Consider the following 23,097-nt stretch of genomic DNA (forward strand, 5'->3'; position numbering starts at 1 on the left):
GTCTCTATTTCAGACGTGTGGGCAGAGGGTTGCGTGCGCTTCTATCACTTTTCTCAGTCGGAAAATTGTGATGTAATAGTCATCAGCCAGTTCAGCTACAATTAGTCCCCATACGAGCCGATGTACGCGCATCAAAGGCACTGAGTATAGGAGGCAATTACAACATACTACCATGAGATGAGAAGAGGGATCGCCATGGTCGCCGCGATGGTGGCTGTTGCATTGGGTCTAGACACATCTGACGGCAATTCGATGCGACAAACTCCATACATCTGTACTTTACCTCTTCATGGGCTATAACCAACCTTCAGGGGTGAATCACCTATGATAGTTTCTATTTAAAGACTCGGGATGTATAAGTGAACAAGGTGTTGGTGTACCCCTGCAGACAAAGCCATCCCTGGATTTCTGGAGGCAACAACTCGGCGTAGATTATATTTCTCGCCAGCATGAGTTGTTGCGTGAGCGGCGAGCTTCCTTTTCACGGCTCAAGAGATAGCTTTCCAGACGTAACTTCAAGATTGATCTGGACTCATCCGCCCCTGTTCGACGCTTTCAAAGCACCGAATGTCGCTTCTGATCGCGTCGAGAACTCAGACGTGTGCTACATCGTCGCCATTCCCACGCGGGCAATCGACCGGGACTCTCATGAGAAAGTAAGTCGACCGTTACTGCGGGCGTATACTCTGCGGCGCCTTCATTCAGACACAAATGTTATCGATCATGGTGAGGTTATTGGTCGCAATTGGGATGTGTTTTATCCCTTATTGAGCCGTGATGCCAATGCTATGCGTAAAGAGCTCAACAGCGAGAGTTTCTGTAGCCTTTTTCGTCCTTCGTAGCTGGATCCCTAATGTTGAGCCGGCCCTCTGGCACGCTGAGCACAGTCACCCCCTATGTCAGGGCCTCTAGGCTGTCGTTACCACGGGTTCATTTCCTGCTCTGCATGATCTTTGCGCCATGCTTTCTGATCACATTCTCCATCTTTCGTCTCACTTGTTGGCATCCGTCCACACCAGTAGCCAGCATGCTTTCCATCTTATTATTCGCTCCGCCAATCTGACAACGGGACTCCATCAACAGCACAGATACCCGGTCCTCCATTCCAGGCTGACCAGATACAGTAGCGATGGACAAGAATGGAAGCTCCTGCTCCTCTGCATTATTGAGGTCGAGAATTGGTTCTGCCTTCGCAGATGAGTCGTCTGCGGGCGTGATGTTTCCGCTTGAGACTGCGGCGAGAATCGACGGCATCGGTACACCCGCGTCGATGAGTGCAAGACTCGCCGCGTTCAGACATGCCACCAGCAAGGCGCCGTCAAGACTAAGTATGTGAAGAGATATTGATATCGTCGATCGCGGGTATAGATGTGTGAATAAGTGACTTTGAAAGGCATTCGAGACGGTGGTCTGCAACTCCTGAACTCGTTTGTCCATGCGGCTGAAGCGTCTGCGGTCCATTTGCGCAAAGGGAGCAATGTTCAACTCTGTTTCGACAGTAGCATTGTTGTTGTCTCGCTGGCCTCGCCTATAACATTATCAGAATTTCTGGACGGCTTTGTTTAATTGTGCAGGATGCATACCCTTCTCTTGGACCCGTCACAGTACAGACAACCATTGTATTTCCCATCGTCAATAAGCTGCTCCCGTCGCTCGAAGGCTGCGTTGATATTGAGGCAGTGATTCTGCGGAGTTCGTTCCATCGTCGTCCATCTTGACGAAGAAGGGTCTGATAATATGTGGAATGGGTGTCGAGAGGCATTTTGAACGGTGCACCAATGAGTGGAGGGGATGGTAGCGGGTGAATATGCTACTGCCTCCGTCTGGCAGGCATTTTTGCGTGTGTAAGTACTCTTCAATGTGAGGCAGTGGTTGAAGCGTTGGTGTTGAAGAAATCCATTGACATTTCACGTGCTGTCGCGGAAATTTCGCGCAGGCCAATAATGAAGTCATCTTCGCCCCGCGTACTTTGGTGCCCGCGGTAGACACAGTACTATGTATTATCTAGGTACTTAGTACAGTTCAACTCGCATTCCTTCTAGCCAAGTTTGCTTCCCAAGGCTGTGCATCTCAATACAATGGTGTTTACCGACAGCGAAGATGACGATCTCGAAGCGCCACGCAACAAGCGCGAGGCTGCCGTTGTTTTCAAAGATGCCGTCAAGGGCGAGAGATCTTCCCCGGGCGCTCACCAGGCCATTTCCGCCGCCCATGCGAGACATTCTGGTACAGAAGCTTCCAAAGAATGGATGTCCAGGCACAAGCAGCGCGATCCGGCTACAACTAGTTTCGAACGGGTGCAATTGGATTCGGACGATGAGTTGAACTATATGCAGTCGGATGATGAAAGGTTCAACAATCGTGAGAAGAAGGCAAATGCCAGAGCGGTCAAATCTGCCCATAGAGCGAGAAAGGCTGAGAAAGCGAACCATCCACCGCCAGGATCGACAAGAGGTAGTGCTACGACTGGTGTCGGCGTGCGAGGTCCTCAGAAGAAGCGCAAACGTGTCCAGAGTTATGGCGATTCAAATTCAGACTCCGATCTCATGGAATGGACAATGCCAGACTATATCAAGGACCGTCGAAGTAAATTTGATAGACGAATCAAAGATTTGAAACAAGGCGGTTTATATTTGCCACCCACCTACGACGACGTCTACTTCTCAGACGATGAGAATATCCAGCAATTGAGAGAACGACCAGAGTTCCCCGTGTCTACGGCCTCCAGAGAGTACAAGGACATCCAATTGCCATATTCCCTAGGCCTCATACCTGCCCCAATAGCACAGTTCTTGCGAGACTACCAAGTTAAAGGTGTGGCATTCTTGCACGAACTGTTTGTTTACCAGAAAGGAGGAATCCTTGGTGATGATATGGGCCTTGGAAAAACTGTACAGGTCATATCATTCCTAACCGTGGCCTATGGGAAGACCGGTGACGAACGAGACAAAAAGAGAATGCGCAAGATGAGACGAGCAAACCAGAAATACCCCAAGACGTTGATCATTTGTCCCGGCACTTTGATGGAAAACTGGAAAGACGAGTTCAGACATTGGGGATGGTGGCACATCGATACCTATCATGGTGGCGCTTCTCGTCGGCGTGATGTATTATCAGAGGCTCAAGCAGGCATGTTAGAGGTTATGATCACAACTTACCATACCTATCGCACGCACAAGGAGGAGATCAATATGGTTGAGTGGGATTGTGTCGTTGCAGACGAGTGTCATCAGATCAAAGAACGCACGTCGGAAATCACAAAAGCCATGGCCGGGATCAATGCCCTGTGCCGTATTGGACTTACAGGAACAGCTATACAGAACAAGTACGAAGAGTTGTGGGTGCTGCTCAACTGGACTAATCCTGGCAAACTGGGTCCGATAACGACATGGAAGAATACGGTCTGCATACCACTAAAGCTGGGTCAAAGCCACAATGCCTCCAATTATGAGCTTGCTCGAGCGAGAAAGACGGCGAAAATGCTAGTCACTAATCTTCTACCGCAATTCTTCTTGCGCCGTACAAAAGCCCTCATCAGAGCCCAGCTTCCAAAGAAGACCGACCGTGTGGTGTTTTGTCCTTTGACATCCACACAGGCCAAAGCTTATCAAAATTTCCTCGATAGCGACATTGTCTCCTGCATCAGAGACAGCGGCCAGCTGTGTGAGTGTGGCAGTAGAAAGAAGGCTGGTTGGTGCTGCAGCATGGTGCTGGAAGACGGAACTCCATGGCAGCACTGGGTCTTCCCTGCAATAGCCAACCTTCAGAAGATATCAAATCACCTTGCCAGCCTCATTCCTCAAGGCAGCGACTCGAGCGAGAAACAGGCGAAAGATCTCGACCTGCTCGAGATAGCAATGCCCGGTCAATGGAGGGAACTGTACAAAACTCGCGACAGCATTCTGCACACTGGCAATCCCGAGTATTGTGGCAAGTGGAGGGTGTTGAAAAAGCTGCTCACATTTTGGCACAATCAGGGTGACAACAAGGTGCTGATCTTCTCGCACAGCGTCCGGCTGCTACGCATGCTGCTCAACTTATTCATCAGCACGCAGTTTAACGTGAAGTACCTCGATGGGAGTATGTCGTACGAGGATCGGTATCAAGCCGTCAAGGAATTCAACACTGATCCGACCCAATTCGTGTTCCTGATCAGTACGAAAGCCGGCGGCGTAGGACTGAATATTACTTCCGCCAACAAGGTCGTGATTGTCGATCCCAACTGGAACCCGAGTTATGACCTGCAAGCACAAGATCGTGCGTACAGAATCGGACAAACCCGCGACGTCGAAGTGTTTCGTCTCGTCAGTCAAGGGACATTGGAAGAAATCGTATACGCACGTCAGATATACAAGCAGCAGCAAGCCAACATCGGATACAGCGCGACGTCCGAGCGACGATATTTCCAGGGGGTCCAAGACAACAAAGATCAAAAGGGTGAGATTTTCGGACTCCAGAACCTCTTCGCCTACCAGAATGAAAACCAGGTGCTTCGTGATATTGTGAACAAGACCAACGTCGCAGAGTCCAAGGCCGGCGTCCGCGTCACGAGTCTTGAATTGGAGGATCACGACTCGGACTCGTCGTCAGACGGCGAGGTCAAAGATGAAGACCACCCGATCAAGAGCGAGGAGAAGGAAAACGCGGCCATGTCTCAGCTCGCGGCAGAGATCATCGGCGACGACAAACCTCGTCGAGGGAACAAGGGCAAATCCTCATTCCGATCCGAAGATGCCCCGAGAAAGAGCGATCCGGTTCAAGCCATCCTGTCCTCGGTCGGTGTTTCGTACACGCACGAGAATAGCGAAGTCATCGGCACGTCCAAGGTGGAGGAGTACCTGTCGAAGCGGGCCGAGAAGGCAGCGGGCGACGCCGAATGGGGGCCCCGGGAGCAATTGACCAAGGTGTTCGAGGACGAGTCACAACAATCACGGCGACAGCGCACCGCGGCCGATGACGAGGGCGTCTACACGGACGACGACGACAGGATCGTCACTCCGTATGGCGATGTTAGGTATAAGTTCAGGCCGCCTACGCCTGTGAAGCGGCGACAGTTCTGCACCATGGCTCGCTGGGCGGGATACGACGACGTGGTCTCGTTCGCTCTGGCCGTTGAGAGCTGGACGCAGGCCAGGAGGAGAGAGTGTCTCGATCGGTTTTATCATGCCCGACGGGACGTCCTGGCTGGACTTGTCAAGAACAAAGGATTTTACTCGGCCGATGTCAAGCCAGAACACGGGGTAAAAGGGGAAGAAGATGAAGACAAGACAGAAGTGAAGACGGAAAAGACTGTCAAGCATGAAGTCAAGGATGAAGTCAAACGCGAAGAGGCAAAGTGGATTGACCCCGACACCGAGACGGAGACGGAGACCGAAAGTGAGAGTGAGGACGACGAACTTTGATCGACTTGTGAATGGTTAAGAAGCTGAGATGATACGACGACTTGATGATGTTATGATGGATAGTTCAATGTGTTTGGAGATGGTGATACCCCCCCTTTTGTTTGCTTAAGAAAGTTCGGAACAGAAGCCGACCCTTCCGTCAAGCATGCTCTTTATCATTGTAAATGTGTCATCAGTCTGTTCAGACGGAAAGCTCTAGAAATATCCAGTATTGTATTGTACGGACTACTATAGACAACATCTGTCCTTGTCCTTGGTCGGAGTAGATGGGTTCGCTAAGTGTCCGGCGCGGTGCAGGTTACTCTTCCCCAAGTTCATCATCAGCGATATGTGTCCCCTCGATCCTATAAGACTTGAACTTCCTCGTGGGCACTTTGAGCTGGAACATCAGGTCCAACTCTTCAAACGTCCGACCTCCGGTCTCCGGAAGGAAGAACCGACACCAGGCGACGTTGAGCACACCTAGCCCGGCGAACAAATAGTGCTGGTGTCGCTGAAAATGCATTGTCCGGAAAAGGGGGCCTTTGTATCAACCGAGCTCAACGTTGCTTCCTCTTTGCTTTAATACATCGATACAGTCGAGTTTGCCCACATCTGCACCAAATAGGGCTTCTTGATCCTTTTGACTCCAGACGTCTTCCATTGCTCGTCTGATCCGGAGTAACGACAATAATTTTCGGTCATTGTACATGTCGTCAAGCCTTTGGCGGCAAAAGTCTCGCTCAGAAGCATCCAATGCCTCACATCCTGCCGTAAATATTGGCCAAGCATGAACGGATAGTAAAGGCGAGGTGATTGCAGTGGATCTCAGGGCGTCAATGCAATGCTTGACGTGTCGCAACGTGCGGGGATCAGGTGCGCCGATGTTATCGATGACACGATACAAGTAAATGTACGCGGCATGACGAAAGGCCTCGGCCGTGTTGACCCAGTCTGCGTCGTTGTGTGGTGCAATCCAGCTATTCAGTTGACTCTCCAGGAGTGAGCCACTTACGCGAACAAATGAGGCGTGGGATTCTCCGTCAACATCGCCTACTGTGTTCCAAGATGTGAGCCTCTTCCGCGGCCGAAGCTCACTGATCTGGGAGATGATCTCCAGTAGTGGTTCGATAGTTCCAAGAAATGCGTCCGAATCCGAGGCAATCGTTCCATCATAATGTAGAAGAGGGCGATCGCTTCTCGATATTGAGGACATGATATCGTGGTACTTGAACAGACTTTCCAGGAACCTTCCACAAGAATCGGGCTTATCAGTGAGACGACGTCTCTTCGTGATGATGTATTTTGCACCAACTAGATGATCTGCTTTCGGCTCCTGATCCGAGGCGAACATCTGGCTGAGCTGCATCAATAGCACCGCGGCTAGGGTGGGATCATTAAGAGCTTCACGCTCATTGCTCAAAGCTTCATTCAAACTGCGAAGGGCAAGGCCCTGGTAGCGCAGAACCTGTTTCTGATCCTGCTGTTGGCCAACAAGTAGAGAGAGATGTTTTGCAGCGCAGAGCAAAACAGTATAGAGCAGTGGGCTATTCTCGTAAGCCATAGGGATTAAGTATTGCTGGAAAGGGTTGACTTCGTTCTGCGAGGCGACCGACAGCAAAGGCGCTACAACTGTAGACCAATGGTGCAAGTGACGATATTCCTCGATCTGTAGCCCTTGGACCATACTGGCAGGGCCGCTATAACGTGACAGCTCTTTTCTCGGCACAACCTCGATAGCATCTTCGGACTTTATTGATTGAGATGCAGAAACTGTGCTGGCCACCGATGGCGTTGCATAGTGACCACGCAGATTTGGATTTGAAGACGATTTGGAGGTCTGTTTTCGCTTTCTACTACGTCCACCCGATTCTTGGGTTGCAGTATCACGCCATGTCAGTCGAGGCGCATAACCCTCGCAAGTGATTTTGAGTCTGGCGCATCGCCCACAGGTTGGTTTGAGTTCATCACACTTATATCCAGCTTGCCTAACGGGATTTAGTCGAGCAGATATGAATGCCAATGAGACGGCTCACCTGCAAGTCCAACAGCCTGTCCTTGTTCTGGTCCATTTCTGTCGTCCGGGTAGCATTTAGGTCACAATCGAAAACTCGTCCCTGGTCGCAGATAGGTGTTGGGGCAAGAAAGTGGTATCATCCGAGGAGAGTGAACGAAGAGGCACATCACATCACGAGGCATAATCTTCTGCTAGAACTAGACCGATGGATTGTGGGAGAAGAAGGTATGAGAAGAGGTATGAAGGTGGGATGAAATGAATGACATGTAAAGTCGATGCCAAGCTTGGCCATAACAGCAGCAGATGAGATCAAATTCTCGAACACATATACTCCAGACTCCAGACTCCAGACTCTGTTATGAAAGAAATGGTCGGTCTGAAGAATACCAGTGTATATTCGTAAAGCAGATGTGCAGCGACCTGTTCACAGAGTCAGCACCACCAAAGCTCAATCCTTAGTGAGGTGCCTCGCTTAGTCATCCGAATTCAACGTCACGTTTCTCTCTACCTTTGTGACTTCGTGCCTCAACCCTATAAGCCTTCCGATCTACATTAGTTCATCGCTTGGTACCAGCTTGCGGGTGTTGCAAACGTACATCATAAGCTTCCACATCTGCTGGGATCTCAATACTGCGGGGCAATTCTACACCTACCATGTAGGTACGTGGCACCGCGCCACGACAATGCCGGACTCAGGGCGTGAAGGCTGGCAGGAACTGCAAGTGCCGTCTCGGAGACAATGCCCCAAACTGTTTTACAGTCTGAACGTAGAGGATGAGCATCTGACCTTGTTGATGACCGATTTGATTTCGGTATGGGAGAGCTCACTCGATAAATACGACATCATAGGCGAAGCCGCCCGACAACACACGAGCATCGACCCGTCAGTTTCACCTGATCAATTCGAGGTTCTCTTGACCAAAATCACCGAGAGCTTGAAAGATGGCGAAAACGTACTTTCGAAACAAGAAGTTCGCAACTCGCAAATCCTACTGCTAACTACCAAAATCGATCTCCCCAAGCCACTGAAACCGCTCGAATGGACCTTCAAACTCGGCCCCCGAGACGCTTCGGAGATGGCGGAACGCATCCTCCGGCCCAGTCTACACGAAGTGGCTGTCTCACAGGGGAAGATCAAATCCCTACTTCGTACCATCGAGGACAAGGATCACATCATCTCTCGACTGCTCGAGAGAATAGGCAGTTCCTCGATAGATCTGAGCCTGGTGTTTCCTGGGATCACGGGCGCGGCTCGTCGAGGGGCCCAAGTCACTGTGTCAGACGCCAAAAGGCACATTCCAGGGATGGCATCTTTCGATGAGAAATCGTGGATCAAGCAGTTCGCCAATGACGACGTGTATGAAGGCGCCGACCGCACGGGCCTGGGGAATCTTGTCCGTGGGTGCGAGAAGTGTTTCGCTCATTCCAAGGCCGAGCACGAGGATTGGATCAGAGACCTTTCTTCACCTGCGAAAAAGGAAGTGGTCGAGTCGAAGAAGACAGGTCCGCCCGACAAGTCAACTGCGAAGAAGAGTGTCCGAGGCGAGAGCAAGTCGGGCGATGAGTCTACAGATTCTGATGACGAATTCGAGGTTCGTGTTTGAAGCATATATCTTCGAGGAGCGTGTCTCTCGATTTGCTAACATTGTACCTCAGAGACAATCTACACCACCAGCCCTCAGATCCAAAGGCCGTGGCACAAGTAAGACAGCGGCAACTTCTACTGCTCCCGAAGCAGACGAGAAGGATGAAGAACGTACAAACAAACGAGCCAACCTAACCAAGAAAGGCAAACTGGGTCGCCGCAATGCCGCAAAGTCATTTGGTCGCGCAGATTCAAAAAGCAAATCACCTTCACCTGATGCATCAAAGGTATCTTCACCCCAGCGCCGTGGTTCCGACGCCTCTACGTCTACAGCAACAGCGACAGCATCCGAGGACCAGGACGAGGAAGTCAAACCGCCATCTAAAGAGAGCGACCCGAAACCTAGAATTGGCGCCCTCAGATCGAAGCAGCCTTCGCGGAAGTCACCATCCACGTCCCCATCTCCAAGCCGAGACGCATCGAAGGAGAATGTTCATCATCGGCCCTCGCCTTCGGCACACTCTGACGATTCGTCTGACCTCGATCTCGACAATTCGCCTCCTCCGGCCAAAACACCCCCACGCCAACGCCACCGTCTTGGACGTCTAGGCGGCAAATCTGCCACGACGACGACGACTTCGAGAAGAGGGATGGCAGCCACTTCATCGTCTCCTCCACAATCTGATCTGAAGAAGAGCAACCCCACCACCACCACCACCACGACGAACAACAACCCATCTGGATCCGAACCGGATTCCGAATCCAAGGCTACTGCTGCAACTCAAACCACGCCACGGCGAAGATTAGGCAGAATCGGCATACGCAACAGGCAATCCACTCAGACACAATCGCGCGACTCGGACGCCACAGACTCACCATCGCCGTCACCCTCACCGTCCACCACACGACTTCGGTCAGGAGACGTACAGCCTCAGGGGCAGACCGAGGACAAGGACGAACCAGAAACAGAGTCTGAACCCCATCGTCAACGACAAAACTCGACGTCCCCGGCAAAGGAAGAGACGGCGGAAGAAAGGGCCAACCGTAGACGGATGGAACTCAAGCGTAGCATAGCTGCCAACGCCGGTGCGAAGAAGAAGAGACGCTTCTGATCTACCCAGGTCACCACCTCCCTGACGGACGAGAGTACACGTTTCGCCTTTGTTTTTCTTTTTTTCCCTTCTTTTTTTCCCTCTTTCCCCTTCCTCCGGAACCGGTTTTTGTGTTGGTTTCTACATCTATGCGTACGTGTGTATACGTTTATGTATATGTCGCAATGGATGTGTGTTGCATGTGGGTAAAGTAGGTTAACTACAAGTAGTAGCAGAAGACTATCCAGGCCCTCCTTTCCCTGCGTCTATTTTTTTTTGGCCGCGTAGCCTCTAAGATTCTCTCAAGAACAAGGAAAAATAACAAATTCCTCGTTGCGGAAAAAGGAACAAGAACAAAACCAAGAAAAAATGGAAAAGAATAAGAGAAAACAGTGTATTTTTTGAGTCTCCAATAAGGAAGAAAAAACAAGAAACCAAAAACACAAATTACCTCCCTCTGGTCATAGATGTCGTTGCAGTCGTCGCAATGCTCTCCCTCGTTCCGCCCAGTTACCTCTCTCTGTGTGTGCGTCTCTCTCTCTGTGTGTGTGTGTGGGAGGTCCGCTGTTCCTCCTGGCTTGTTGTACCTGGTACCTCTGCAGAGTGACAAAATACTCCAAAGTTGCTTCAAGTCTTATCTCAACGTTAAAGGGTTTGTGCAAGAAAGGATCTAAAACGCCTCCCCAAAAGACCAAGACTGATCTCCTGAAATCGAATGAATGGTGCCATCGTGATCGTAAAGAGCATGGGTTTCTCTTTCCTGCCCTCCCTCTGCCAGTCGAATTCCTTTTCTTCGTCTCAAGGATGGCCTGGAGGTTTGCCTCCATGTCCATGATCATCGCGAGAATCTACTGACCTTTGATCTTGGTCTCGATCATCGGTACCCCAAGCCGCCCGTAGGTTACTACTCTGGCTGAAGTTCACCCTCTTGTGACCTCTGACGACTGATTTGTCTCTCTTCTTGGCTTGTTCAATTTCTTCCTCGCTGACGCTGGCGCTATCGGCTTCAGCTTCCTCCAATGCTTTCTTCGCACGTGTTCTCAGCTCGGCAGCTTCCGCTGCAGCCTTCTGTGCTCTAGACTGTTTGCGCCACATGCTCGCATACTTGCCTCCAAGGGCAATAAGCTCTTCGTGCGTGCCACTTTCTACGACCGTGCCATGTGATAACACCAAAATCTGATCGGCGTGGACGATGGTACTCAGTCGGTGAGCAATTATGAGCATGGTACGACCCTCAGCCAGGGTGTTGAACGACTCTTGAATCTTCTCCTCGGTCTCTGTGTCGAGAGCAGCTGTAGCTTCGTCTAGCATCGTAACCCGTGGGTTCTTCAAGATAGTCCTTGCGATAGCCACTCTCTGACGCTCTCCGCCCGAAAGTCGCACTCCACGTTCACCAACCTTTGTGTTGTATCCGTCGGGAAATTCCATGATGCGGTCGTGGATCGATGCAGCCTTGCAAGCATCAAAGACGTCCTCGTCGGTGGCGTTTTGATTTGCATATTTGAGGTTGTACATGATTGACTCGTTGAACATGTTGCAGTCTTGAGGTACAACACCAATAAATTTGCGAAGAGAATTGATAGTGACGTCTTGAACGTCTTTCCCGTCAACCATGATTCGTCCAGATTCCGGGTTGTAGTACCGGAAGATCAGCCTCATAACCGTGCTCTTTCCTCCACCCGATTCACCGACAAGGGCAGTGGTAGTACCCGGAGGACATCGGAATGTCAGTCGATCGAGGGCATTGCGTCGTTTGTCGTAGCTGAAAGAGACATTATCAAAGATGATGTCGCCTGAACAGTCTTCCAGAACCTCTGCACCCTCTTTGTCAACAACATGAGGTTGTTCTTTGAACAATTCAAGCATCCTTTCTGCATTAATCAGGTTCGACTGAATAGACCTGTAAAATGTACCGAAAAAGTTCAAAGGACCTTGTAGTTGTGCCATGTATGTGATTAGGAGCACAAAGTCACCAACCTTCTGATCACCCTGTGCGACTTCGAAAGCTTCAATGAAACTGGCAATGAGCAGCGCAACCATAAAGAGGGCTCCTTGAACAGTATTCATATAAGCCAAAGTAACGTCAACCCAATACTCGAAACTTTGCATGACCTTGATCGCACTTCTATACCGGTTGAACTCATAATCCTCGGCGTTGAAGTACTTGACCGTATCCCATGAATGCAGAGAGTCGTTTTTCACTGCCTCCATCTCTCGTTCTGCGTTGACATAGTTTCGTCGCAGTGCCACTCTCCACGAGGCAAGTCGTATAGTAACGTAAATGTAAAGGAACGTAGTCATGGCCACAACCAGTCCCAGGTAGGCGTCGAATTTAATGGTGAGATAGACAACGGCGACAACGAGATCGAACACCATAGGACCGACTTGGAACGTCACCATCTCCAGGAATGAATTGATGGCACTACCCTTGTTCAATGCTGAGATCAGTTCTCCAGTTCTTTTACCGGTATGGAATTCTGCGCTGAGCCCATGAACATGCTCGAACGCAGCTGTTGAGATAGCTCGATACGAGTACTGCTCGACCGGTATCCACAGAATAGATCTTGTGGCTGACAAAATGCCTTGAGAACCTTGAAGCCACCTAAACAAGATGTACAAGGCAATGTCAAGCCACGGGGCATGTACACCGTTACCGTCGTCTCCAGACAAGGCATTTGTGATTTTGCCGACCATGACGGGCACAAAAACGTTGATGACTCGTTGTCCGACCATTATAAGAATGCAACTTGCCGCCAGAAGCTGCAATTTGAGTGACTTTTTAGGCCAAAGATAAGGTATCAGTAGCACGAAGCCTTTCAAATAAGCATACCAGGTGATGTTTGGGACCTCTGTTGGCTTTGCCCAGGCATCAACTTGCTCCTTAGGTTCCGAAGTTGGACCAGGCACCCGTGCATGCCCGTTCGGACGAATCCCGGCTTCTGCATCCCCACGAAGTAGCGGTGTTCGTTCATCCTGGGTTGTCGAGCTTGACTCCTTGGGTTTGCGAAACTGGATCTTGATGCTTAAGAAAACAATCGAAAGTCCAAGAAGCAAAACAACCCGGATCAGATAAACAATGACTTCGACAGTTTCCCAGCCTGTGATCGACTCTCGAAATTTTCCACCCAGTTGATCGCCAACGCGGGGTTCAAAATGAGGGACACTGTACACTTGCAGGCTTGCGACAATGATCAAAATCTCCAGAGGGAGAGCCGACAGCCAGGTAATAAAATGAGCCGAGTTTGGCGAGGGCTTTACATCAAGTATGGAGATGAAAATGACGAGCCAAAGAAATGTCGAGGCGATAACGTATATCTAGTCACTGTCAGTCTATGTCGTCAGGATTGAGATGAGGCAACACCTACGACTGCATTTTTGCCGGGCCACCATTTGTCCACACGCTCCAAAAGCGTTTCGAACAGAATCAAGCCGGCATTGACGAGGAAAGTCAGAACGACAGCAATTTGAGTGATTTTGAAGAAGGTCTTGGTTGCTGGTGGTAGGTCCTTGACCGCCGCAGCAGCTTTGACTTGATTGGCGGATTTTCGACGGATTGGAAGAGGCCTGCCCCCCGGTCCTCGCATAGGATGAATCTTGACCTTGTCCCCATTGTCTGGCGCTGTTCTGATACCGTGGATGATAAAGGCGACGACAAAGATGACCAGGACGATGGCGGGGTAGGCGGTTTTGGCTACATTGAGCACCCGTAAAGACGTCTGCAATGCACCCACGTCTGGTTTCCCATGCATATTCTCCCAAGCCGTGCCACCGCCGAGGAATTTGCCCCAGTGAAAACAAGAATGGCCTCCCAGATACGAAAGAGATGACGACTCGACAAGGTGTTCAGGTCAACGACGAGGAAGGTCGAAGTCGCGCAAAAGTGGCGTATCCAAAGAATCGAGGGCGGGACAGGCCGCTCGTCTGTGCTGCCTCGGTATCCTGAAAGAAAACTCTGAAAGTCGGATGACCGTTCCCCAGCTGCAACTTGTCGAGGTCGAGTATGAGCGAGTGACAGAATTACAAGATGCCTCAAGGAAATAAAATTAAAAAAGAAGAGATAGATGCCGGCAAGGAAATAGCGAGCGAGCGTGGACAAACAGTCAAGTGATGAATCTTTAAGAAGGTGTAAAGTGTACGTGATGGAATGACGACGTTTATGGGAGGAAGCCTTCTGGTGGCGAGCTGGGTGATGGGCCAGGCTCCCTCACTGTCCTGCGGCAGTCTGGAGTAAGCCAAGTGAATACTGACTGCGCTGAAGAGACTTTCGTAACTAGCGGCCTAGACGGGTACGAAGAGGGTTCGCTTCGCCTCTAGTAGAGATGGCGCTGAAGTCGCGTGACGGCGAGTCTGGTAGAGGTCGGTGCCAATGGCGGGTAAGCTGAGTCTGGATTCAGCAACTGTATTATGGCTTTAGCGACCGCTTGACTGGCGGTAGTGTAGATGGTGGGGTTGACTGGTGGCACTGCTGTTGGTCGAGGCTGAACGGGACGACGCAGCGGATGACGGCCTTTGTAGCCCTAGTTTTGTCACTAGAGACGCTGTCGATGCCGGTAACAGAATTAAAGAATTGTCAGATCGTTTCTGAGGACCGGCTAGGGCTCCGGATCGCAGACAAGGAGGATTAGGTAGAGAATACGTTCTGGAGGATACTCGCAGTGGTGGTGGTGGCGGAGGTTGCAGAGTTGCAGAGGAGGGGGCGACGGTCAGTGGATATACTAAGTATCGTTGATGGCGTTTGACACACGGGAGACAACGATGATGATCAATGTCATGTAACTGGCCGAGGAAAAGACAGTCGAGAAGAATGAAGATATATGACTAGAAGGAGAGAGAGAAGAAGACACAAGATCGAGAGAGGGAGCAATGAGTGACAGATATACTGATTTGACTTCTGGCCATGGTGGTTTGGGTACACGGAAGTAGGCGAGAAGAGAAAGAGAGAGGTCAATTCTCGCGAGGCACCACGCCGGCATCAAACGCCGCAGGGACTTGAGACGACAGCACAGATGACATGGACATCGTGCTTGACCTCAGACCTTGGACCAGTCTGGCAAATGGAAAGATACGAGTAAATGGCATGAGGGAACGTGTCGCGTCGATCCAGGGCCCCAAGGACGATTGGGATGGCGAAGTAGCGGATCCTGCGAGGACGAAAGAGAGCGACCAAGGTGATGAAGCCGAAGAGGGAGAGTCGGAACGAGGAATGAGAGTCGAGCAAAGAGGGCGGGCGAGAGGGCGAAAAGGGGGATGAGAATGAGCGCGCGAGTATCAGCAAGAGAGCAACAGAGTCGAGTCTTTCCCTCACCGCCAGGTTGTGGAAATAAAATATGGAAATAAAATAAAAAAACGTCGCTACTCGTATGAATTAAGGTAGGCAAGGTATATGGAGAACGGGATATGTGAAATGCAAAGTGTCTGCAGTATTAATGCCGGTCGCCTGCAAATCAAATGCGAATGATATCTGCAATTGACCTGGTATTTTCATGCCCAACAACACGCCACTCGTCGGAAAGTCAGGGACGCAGCTCCTGCACATTAGGTCTGCTGCTGCCGGCAGGAGCTAGTTGATACATTGGGGGCCCACGGGCGCAAATAGGCCTAGTCGCTCCCTAAAAGCCCCTGCTATTCGTGCCACCCTCGCCCGCCCAGACTGCGACACCTGGCACCCGCCGACGCGCATAGCCGTGGCCTTGTAAGGATAACCCAAGCATGCCTTAGGCCTTCCTCAGGGGCTTCTGGTAGGTGGTTGACCCCCCCGGGGAAGCTAACCACTTGAGCCTGCCCTCTTAGCGATCCGGACAAGCTGCCCACTATCTTCCTGTCGCAGCCTCACCAGCCTTGCAACCACTCATACCACGTCGTCGCTCGCTTGAATTCTTTGTGCTCTACATGCTTCACTTGAATCCTTCTCCAACGCATCCTGATGACATCTGACACTGCAGCCACCGCGCATAAGTGAAGACACGTCTTCGCTTACCGACTACCTCACTGTTCCAATGATGCTCTTCCCCGTCAGCCATGAAGCTAGGAATTCCATCCTCTGCCGCCGCCTTCACGCTACTAGCCCTAGACTCATCGTCATCGACATCGACAATGGCTATCTGAGCGCATATCGCTAATGCCGGGAAAACACAGTCATGTCTGATCCTGTCTCTGCCGAAAGTGAGACTGTCCTGCCTCCACCTGCGCCGCCGCTCCCCCCCAGTCGGTTGGGTCAATTGCAAAGAATCATTGCACCTTGGGGAAAACATATTGGCTCAAAATCGCGTGGCGGCCCAGCGCAAGGCGACGGTGATCGTGGTCTACGTCGAATCAGTGGCTCACACAACTACAGGTATGGACTGTTGTCTCTCTGGATGTGGCGCACAGCTAACAAGGAACTTCAGTTCCCTACCCTCCCAGACAGCCACCCATCGTACAGGCATACCGATTGCTGCGCTCGATATAAATCAGTCCGGGACACATGCGATCCTCGCCGGAAAGGAGATCCTCAAGACTGTCCACGTCCACGAAGGAAAAGTGACTGAGGATCTGAATCTTCGGGCCTCCATCAATTCATATTCCTCCGCCCATACGACGCCTCAGTTTGACTGGGCGGCAAGACGCAGGGACTTCCTGCCAGCAAGAGATGTGCGATGGTCTACCGGAAATTGGGCCCATGTCGTTGCCACAGCCGCCACAAATGGCCGCGTTGCACTCTATGACTTGAATGCCCCGGGCCCAAGAATTGAGTTGGCATGGCTGCATGAACATACTGGCCAGATCAACAAACTGGACTTTGATCCTCATGCCGGCTACCTGTTGCTGTCAGCATCCCAAGACAAGTCGGTAAAATTATGGGATATGCGAGAGCCAAAACCAGAGAAGTCTCGACAGCGCTTTGATGTGCGTAGCGCTGTAAGGGACGTTCGTTGGTCACCGCTTGAGCCCTTTGATTTCGCCGTCTGCGCTGATGGTGGCATTGTCCAGAAGTGGGATGCTCGATCTCCCACAGGACCAAAGTTGAGTATCAATGGCCACGAGAAGGCATGCTACTGTCTCGATTGGCACCCAGATGGCCGCCATGTGGTTTCTGGAGGCTTTGACAAGTTCGTTCGAGTATGGGATTTTCAAAGCGACAACAGACGGCAAAAGCCAGTCTTACAGTTTCGGGCACCGCATGCAATCAGGAATATCAGATGGAGACCTCCATGTAGGGAAACAGAGTCCGCAGCGAACCAGTGCCAGAGCACTCAGGTCGCGGTGTCGTATTACCACGACGATCCACGACTTCATATCTGGGATCTCAGGCGGCCTCTGCTTCCCTTTCGGGAGCTTGACAGATATGCTACACCTGCCAATGACCTCCTGTGGGCGGATCAAGATTTGCTTTGGACGGTTGGGGACGAAGGAGTCTTCACCCAATGGGACGTGAAACATGCAACTCCTCTGTATAATCAGCTCCCCCCTGGTGCCTCGATGTTCATGCCAGATGGACAGTACTACACATTTACTGAAGACAGAGAACCCTGCTACGCACCTGGATTAGATGATGCCGCCTTGGGATTTCTGAGCATTCCTCCGGATAAATTGAGCGGCGGGGAGGACGCTGCAGTCAGTCGCAGTTTTACGGATGATGAAGCTAGTCAAGAGCCAACCAGTGGGAGAAAAATACGACGTCGTGGTCGAAATACCACGTCGTCAAAATCTATGAGATCGCTCGCTAATAGTCCCCCTTCCCTGGACGACAAGCCGCACGTGCTGTCATTGGATCGCACAGTCATTGATCGTCAAGACCTTTTTAGCAACGAACAGGTGGGTGCTTCAGGCTACATTCCTGGTGTAGCCGCAGAGCCCGAGGTTGTGGAGTATCTGGCCTCGAACTGGGCGGCTCCGGCCACAGAAGACGAAAGAAAACATTGTCCGGATACCATTCTTCCTCGACTGGAGGACGCCTTCATTCAGAATGCGAGGGCATGTGACGCGGTGTCCATGCACCGTATGGCACAGTCTTGGAGAATCCTAGCCGCCGTCATCATTCCAGAACTGAAAGACTGGGCGGACAGCAATCGGGCCAAACGAAGGGCGGATGCAGCCAGAAGACGGCAAAATCTGGAGAACTTTCGTTCAGGGACGACAAAGCCCGGGCTTTCTCCGCTAGCAGGATTGCCCACTAGAAAGGGTGACCATAAGTCCCATACGCTCATAAGCAGCTTGTTCAAGTCATCTGAACGAAAACATCTGGGCAGTGAGATGGATAGTACTTCGAACATGACCACTCCTCTCGCTAAGCCTTTGCCAGACACGCCTCCTTCCGAGCGGAAAAGATGGAGTCACTCTAGCAGTGATGATAGTATTGATGAAATCGCACCGCTGCCCCCTTCTATCTTGAACTCGCATTCAACCGCGGCCGCCGCTTCTCGGGCTCTTCTTGACAGTCCGGGACGAGTGAACAAATCTACGCCTTCATCACCCGAAACTTTGAGGTCCAAACAGCCTAACACACCCCAGCCGAATACTAAACCCGCGCCCGCCTCTCAGTCCTTCGTCCAGGGCAGCGCACGAGCCCCAATTGATGTTGCAGCAACGCGCGCTCTGGCACAAGAAAACCAGACACAAGAACAACGAAGAGCAGCTTTGAAGAATTATCGGGTCCAGGCTAGACCCATATTTTCGCTGGAAGATAGAGCGCATAAGCCGGCATCAGAGGCGCACCCCGACTCAGGGGACAGCTTTGCCATGTTCTCGGCGTCGACAGATAGCTCACACAAAGCCCGGTCTTTGGGACTTTCTGCTGACTCGCCTCGGAGTGGTACTAGGCCTCCTGTTCAACGTGGAGAGTTCGAGTTCGAAGACGATTCAGATCATTCTTCCCTCGGAGACACGAAGATGAAGCGGCCTCATTTGCAACATGGGCCAAGCGATCGATCCGAGGGGCAGGAAAGCCGGGTCTCAGATATCGAGACTCCATTGGATATGAGCTTTGACCAAAATCGATTAGACCGCAATGCCCTTGAGTTGCATATGCACAATGACAAGTCAGTATGGCAACCTGACTCTCACTCTGGACCTGGGCATGGCTTTGAACCCGAGACCGGGCCTGAGCATAGCATGAAGTCCGCATCTCACGTCGACACCAATATCTCTTCTTCACTAGAAGCGGTCTCTTTTGAGGATCATCTACCACTTTCGAAACCACAAATATACACTTCCAACCCAATGCGCCTAAAATCTCCTGAGTCCATCGATTTTCGCCATGTCCAAAGACAGAACGAATTGTTTCACACCATAACTATGGATGAACTTGACAGTGAGACATACCTCTACCAGGATTTTCGGCCCATCGATCTATCACATTATGAACCAAGGCTTCCTTTTGCGTGGTCAGCACTACCTTTGATCTGCCATAGCATCGCATTCGACATGGAAAACGGGATTGGACATTGCCAATTTGCGGCACATCTCTTGATGCATGTCCATCCGTACTTTTTCCACCCGGAATTCCGAAAATCCACGAAAGCTGATGGATACGAAGCAAACAGCCTCGTGGACAGGTTGATGACGCCACGCCTTGGGCATAGGATTATTGAAGGCATTTTGGAGGATCATGTGTTGTTCTTGGGACAAATCGACTTGTTTGCATCGGCGGCGCTGATACGAAAGCAGGCCGTGGAATTGAGTTATTCCAGACTCTACAGTATGACAAAGGCTAACAAGCAGGCCAACGGTAGTCTTACCAATGGAGATGCTAGGAGCTTGTCAATAGCCTGCAGGCATTGTCAGATGCACATGGCAATCGGCCAGGGAGTCTGTGAGCGGTGTCAGCTGGCAAGGTCTGTATGTCCAGTCTGCCTGTCATTAAGGCAAGAGGCTGTCGGTGACCGAGAGTCATCGGGTGACAAGAGGCATCTCTTAGGGCGAAGTCAAGACTTTTGGTGCTTTTGTCAGGCATGCGGACACTCAGGGCATGCGTCTTGCATAAGCGAGTGGTTTGCTCAACCCTTCAGTGAAGGTACATGCCCTAGCCAAGGCTGTAGCTGCGACTGCGGCCCCGGCATGACCAGGCAGCTTCGTATACAGCAACAGATAAAGCGCGACGAGGAAGCAAAACTCATTCGCGGGTTTGGGTCTGGGCGGGTGTCTACTAAGCGTGATCCTCTTCGAGCGTCAGCCAGCCCAGCAGTTGACAAAGCACGAGCTGCACTTCGGTCCACCATGGAAAGCGAGAAAGCCACGCAGAGCAGTGATGAACGGAGTTTCAGCGGGAAGCGTGAGAGTAGTCGTGCTGGCGTGTCAGGCTTCAGCACCTCGCGCAAGAGTGTACGATTGGTCACCCCAGGCGAAGAATATGGGCAGTCCCATTCCAAGTCTTGAGGAAACACACCAGGGCATGAGCACTATTACCATACGGTGTACAAAGAAAGCACTTGCACCCGCTGACGGTGCAAAACGAATTCACGAGCTGATGCGGATCCTCAAGTGAAACCACCAACTACAGATATGCCGACTGGGGTTGCTAGTGCTGAACGCCACTCAGCACACGATTGCCTCTTGTAACGAAATAGGGAATGCCACCGGTTTTGTCGAATGCACCTTTACTTGGAACGACTTTTCCCAACAGGCGGCTCTTGATGCAGTGCAGACTCCTAACAAAATGCCTGTCGCTTGTATAGCTCGTGTTCAGCGGGAGTGACCCGGTATATGTTTTGTGGCATGACTCTTGAGTGGTGCCCAGAGTCCGTAGCCGAGCAGAACACTGCAAGCCACCGGACTTTGATGCATGCACCAGATTGTATATTCCGAATTGTTTACCAATCAATTGTACAATACTTGGGGTGTCGAAGGTTGCCCCTCCATAGTGGAAAGGACAGCAGCAAGAAAGAGAGACAAGGTGGGTGTGACAACGAGTTCCCCGCTACTTGGCCCAACAAGTCTTCCCTATACTCGCAATCACTACTTGACCTACTTTGCAACAAATGTCCGGTTGTACCGCATATTGAGGCGCCGAGTGCTAGCGGAGTTCCATGGATCAAATCCGCATCAACCAAGACGGTGAAATTACTGCACTATACGGAGTACATCGTAACCGGCAAACATCAACACTGCAACCTTGCTCATGGCAGAGTACCTCCAGTAGGAAGTCTTGGGTGGTCAGAGATAAAAATAAATACCCACTGGTCGATGTCCAATCAGGTGGTGCAGAAGCACCTTGCCATCTTAACCTAATTAGGGCAAATCGCCTATACTCTGCGGCTCATGATTCGCTATAGTCGCCGTATTCCATTCCTCTTCAAGACCAAACTATACTTGTTATGCGTTAGTGGATTTGTGTACCTCATTAGGTACAGTCAACAAAAGGCCCAATTATAAATCAGCACTATGTACGTACGGGCTGGGTGGCCCCAGGACAAGAGCAAGATTGCTTTGGAGCCTCAAAGGGTATCACGAATCGTCTGGTCTTGGAGGTTTTACATCTCTCACATCAGATTATTGACGACGAGTGGTTCCTAGATCCTTTGGTCCCTTGGTTTTTGGCAACTCGGTAAGCCGCTAAGAGTTGGGCTAAAGGCTTTGCAATCCAGCCCGCGGAGCTAACACGGCAGAGTTCCCAGCCTTCGCCTCGCCAGCCCCGGAAAGACATGGGGGCGCATGCAACATACCACATGATACAGCAGAAGACCAAGGCATCTTTACGGAGTGTTCACGTACCCAAGTCCTCCGTATGCATGTGGAGGTATTTGGATCAACTAAAAGAGTGCCACACTCCGTACGGATACGTGGGTCTATGAGAAAGCTCTACGGAAGTGTATTGAGGCAGCCTGCAATTTACTTCATAAAGTGGTGGTTTAGACCTATATCTCTCCCTTTTGGTTCTTCTACCTTTTTCGTCTGTAACTCGGTACATCATTTTGACCAACAGGACAAATACCTATTGCAAGGTCTGCTGAGAAAAAGTATTTCCAGTCGCTACTTTTTTTTCTCTCTCTCTTTCTCTCTCCCCTCCAGCCTTTCGTTGTGTCGGTACTCGCACTCACAACTCGCACATATATAATCTGCATCCCTCGGATTTGACAAACACAGTCATTTCTCGTTTCTACAAGAGTTGATTCAACTTGCCGTGTTTATTGAGTGGCATCGGCATCGGCAACAGCAACATCAATACACACAGCAGCAGCAGCGGATCATGCGTTTCTCCCAAATCGTCGCCCCGATTGGCCTCGTGGGCATGGCGGCCGCCTTCCAACCCGTGGCCAACAAGCGAGGCGGTGACGGCCAATGCATCCCGTACGCCACCGCCCAGAAGCTCGTGGCCGACTGGGTCACCACCTTGACCACCCCTTCGGACGTGGCCAACATGGAAAACGTCCTGGCCCCGAGCTTCTCGGACTATTCCGACTCGATCAACTTCGTCGCCGGCATCCCCCTGGGTTCCGTCACCTTCCCGAACCCCGGGGCGTACATCGCCGGCCAGGGGGCCCAGCCCCCGATCGGGGTCGACGTCCTGAACCTGGACGCCGTGACCTGTGACGGAGTCATCGCCGTCCGCTGGGTGGGCACGGTCGGCTCCAACGTGGCCGAGGCAAAGGGCATTTCCATCCTTCACGCCGTCCAATCCGGGTCCGACTGTGACGCCGTCGGCCCCACGGGTTGGCAGTTGGGTCAGCTGTTCACCGAGTTCAACTCCGCCGCCTGGGTTCTCGACATCGGCGGTACTTGCGTGTCACCCGCCGCCCAGGCTTCTCGCAAGTTGAGGGGTTGAGACGGGCCAAACCCTCCCCCTCCGATATGGAGTGTGGAAATGTAATGATGGGGGGATTCACGGTAATGGTGATGAGAATAAACCCGGTTTTCTTTTTGGGGCAAGTCAGTCGGCCACCGGCCAAAAGGTCGTGAGTAGTACGCAGCATATAAATAATATGATAGGGGAGGGGATGTAATTACATTCATGAAAAAAATCAGGTGTTTTTTCTTTTTGGCAAAAAAATCAAGAAACTCTGAGATTTCATCATCGAAGATCCTTGTTGATGATGAACCATATCGGTT

The 23,097-nt window shown here is 51.3% G+C and overlaps 7 protein-coding genes across 7 annotated transcripts; 3 read left to right on the forward strand and 4 right to left on the reverse strand.

The window, feature by feature from the left end:
- Nucleotides 1-84: 84 nt before the first annotated feature.
- On the reverse strand, nucleotides 85-1,882 carry PV06_07834 (uncharacterized protein). The gene is made up of 2 exons (XM_016409119.1): nucleotides 1,584-1,882; nucleotides 85-1,528 (listed from the first exon to the last, which is right to left on the reverse strand). Exons 1-2 carry the CDS (start codon nucleotides 1,760-1,762, stop codon nucleotides 931-933), a joined length of 777 nt encoding a protein of 258 aa, XP_016260873.1. The 5' UTR covers nucleotides 1,763-1,882; the 3' UTR covers nucleotides 85-930.
- A 196-nt stretch (nucleotides 1,883-2,078) lies between these two features.
- PV06_07835 (uncharacterized protein) lies at nucleotides 2,079-5,636 on the forward strand (the record flags this gene model as incomplete). The annotated part of the gene is made up of 1 exon (XM_016409120.1): nucleotides 2,079-5,636. One exon carries the CDS (start codon nucleotides 2,079-2,081, stop codon nucleotides 5,400-5,402), a length of 3,324 nt encoding a protein of 1,107 aa, XP_016260874.1. The 3' UTR covers nucleotides 5,403-5,636.
- A 64-nt stretch (nucleotides 5,637-5,700) lies between these two features.
- On the reverse strand, nucleotides 5,701-5,907 carry PV06_07836 (uncharacterized protein; the record flags this gene model as incomplete). Its single annotated transcript, XM_016409121.1, has 1 exon — nucleotides 5,701-5,907. One exon carries the CDS (start codon nucleotides 5,905-5,907, stop codon nucleotides 5,701-5,703), a length of 207 nt encoding a protein of 68 aa, XP_016260875.1.
- Nucleotides 5,908-5,931: 24 nt separating this feature from the next.
- PV06_07837 (uncharacterized protein) lies at nucleotides 5,932-7,473 on the reverse strand (the record flags this gene model as incomplete). The annotated part of the gene is made up of 2 exons (XM_016409122.1): nucleotides 5,932-7,369; nucleotides 7,418-7,473. 2 exons carry the CDS (start codon nucleotides 7,471-7,473, stop codon nucleotides 5,932-5,934), a joined length of 1,494 nt encoding a protein of 497 aa, XP_016260876.1.
- A 471-nt stretch (nucleotides 7,474-7,944) lies between these two features.
- PV06_07838 (uncharacterized protein) lies at nucleotides 7,945-10,372 on the forward strand. Its single transcript, XM_016409123.1, has 2 exons — nucleotides 7,945-8,990; nucleotides 9,055-10,372. Exons 1-2 carry the CDS (start codon nucleotides 8,082-8,084, stop codon nucleotides 10,093-10,095), a joined length of 1,950 nt encoding a protein of 649 aa, XP_016260877.1. The 5' UTR covers nucleotides 7,945-8,081; the 3' UTR covers nucleotides 10,096-10,372.
- A 34-nt stretch (nucleotides 10,373-10,406) lies between these two features.
- Nucleotides 10,407-14,217, reverse strand: PV06_07839 (uncharacterized protein). The gene is made up of 2 exons (XM_016409124.1): nucleotides 13,440-14,217; nucleotides 10,407-13,389 (listed from the first exon to the last, which is right to left on the reverse strand). The coding sequence occupies exons 1-2, from the start codon at nucleotides 13,821-13,823 to the stop codon at nucleotides 10,873-10,875; spliced, it is 2,901 nt and encodes a 966-aa protein (XP_016260878.1). The 5' UTR covers nucleotides 13,824-14,217; the 3' UTR covers nucleotides 10,407-10,872.
- Nucleotides 14,218-15,915: 1,698 nt separating this feature from the next.
- Nucleotides 15,916-21,243, forward strand: PV06_07840 (uncharacterized protein). The gene is made up of 2 exons (XM_016409125.1): nucleotides 15,916-16,408; nucleotides 16,461-21,243. Exons 1-2 carry the CDS (start codon nucleotides 16,212-16,214, stop codon nucleotides 20,425-20,427), a joined length of 4,164 nt encoding a protein of 1,387 aa, XP_016260879.1. The 5' UTR covers nucleotides 15,916-16,211; the 3' UTR covers nucleotides 20,428-21,243.
- The last annotated feature ends 1,854 nt before the right edge of the window (nucleotides 21,244-23,097 follow it).

This window comes from Exophiala oligosperma (genome assembly GCF_000835515.1).
Source record: "Exophiala oligosperma strain CBS 72588 unplaced genomic scaffold supercont1.7, whole genome shotgun sequence".
NCBI lineage: Eukaryota > Fungi > Ascomycota > Eurotiomycetes > Chaetothyriales > Herpotrichiellaceae > Exophiala > Exophiala oligosperma.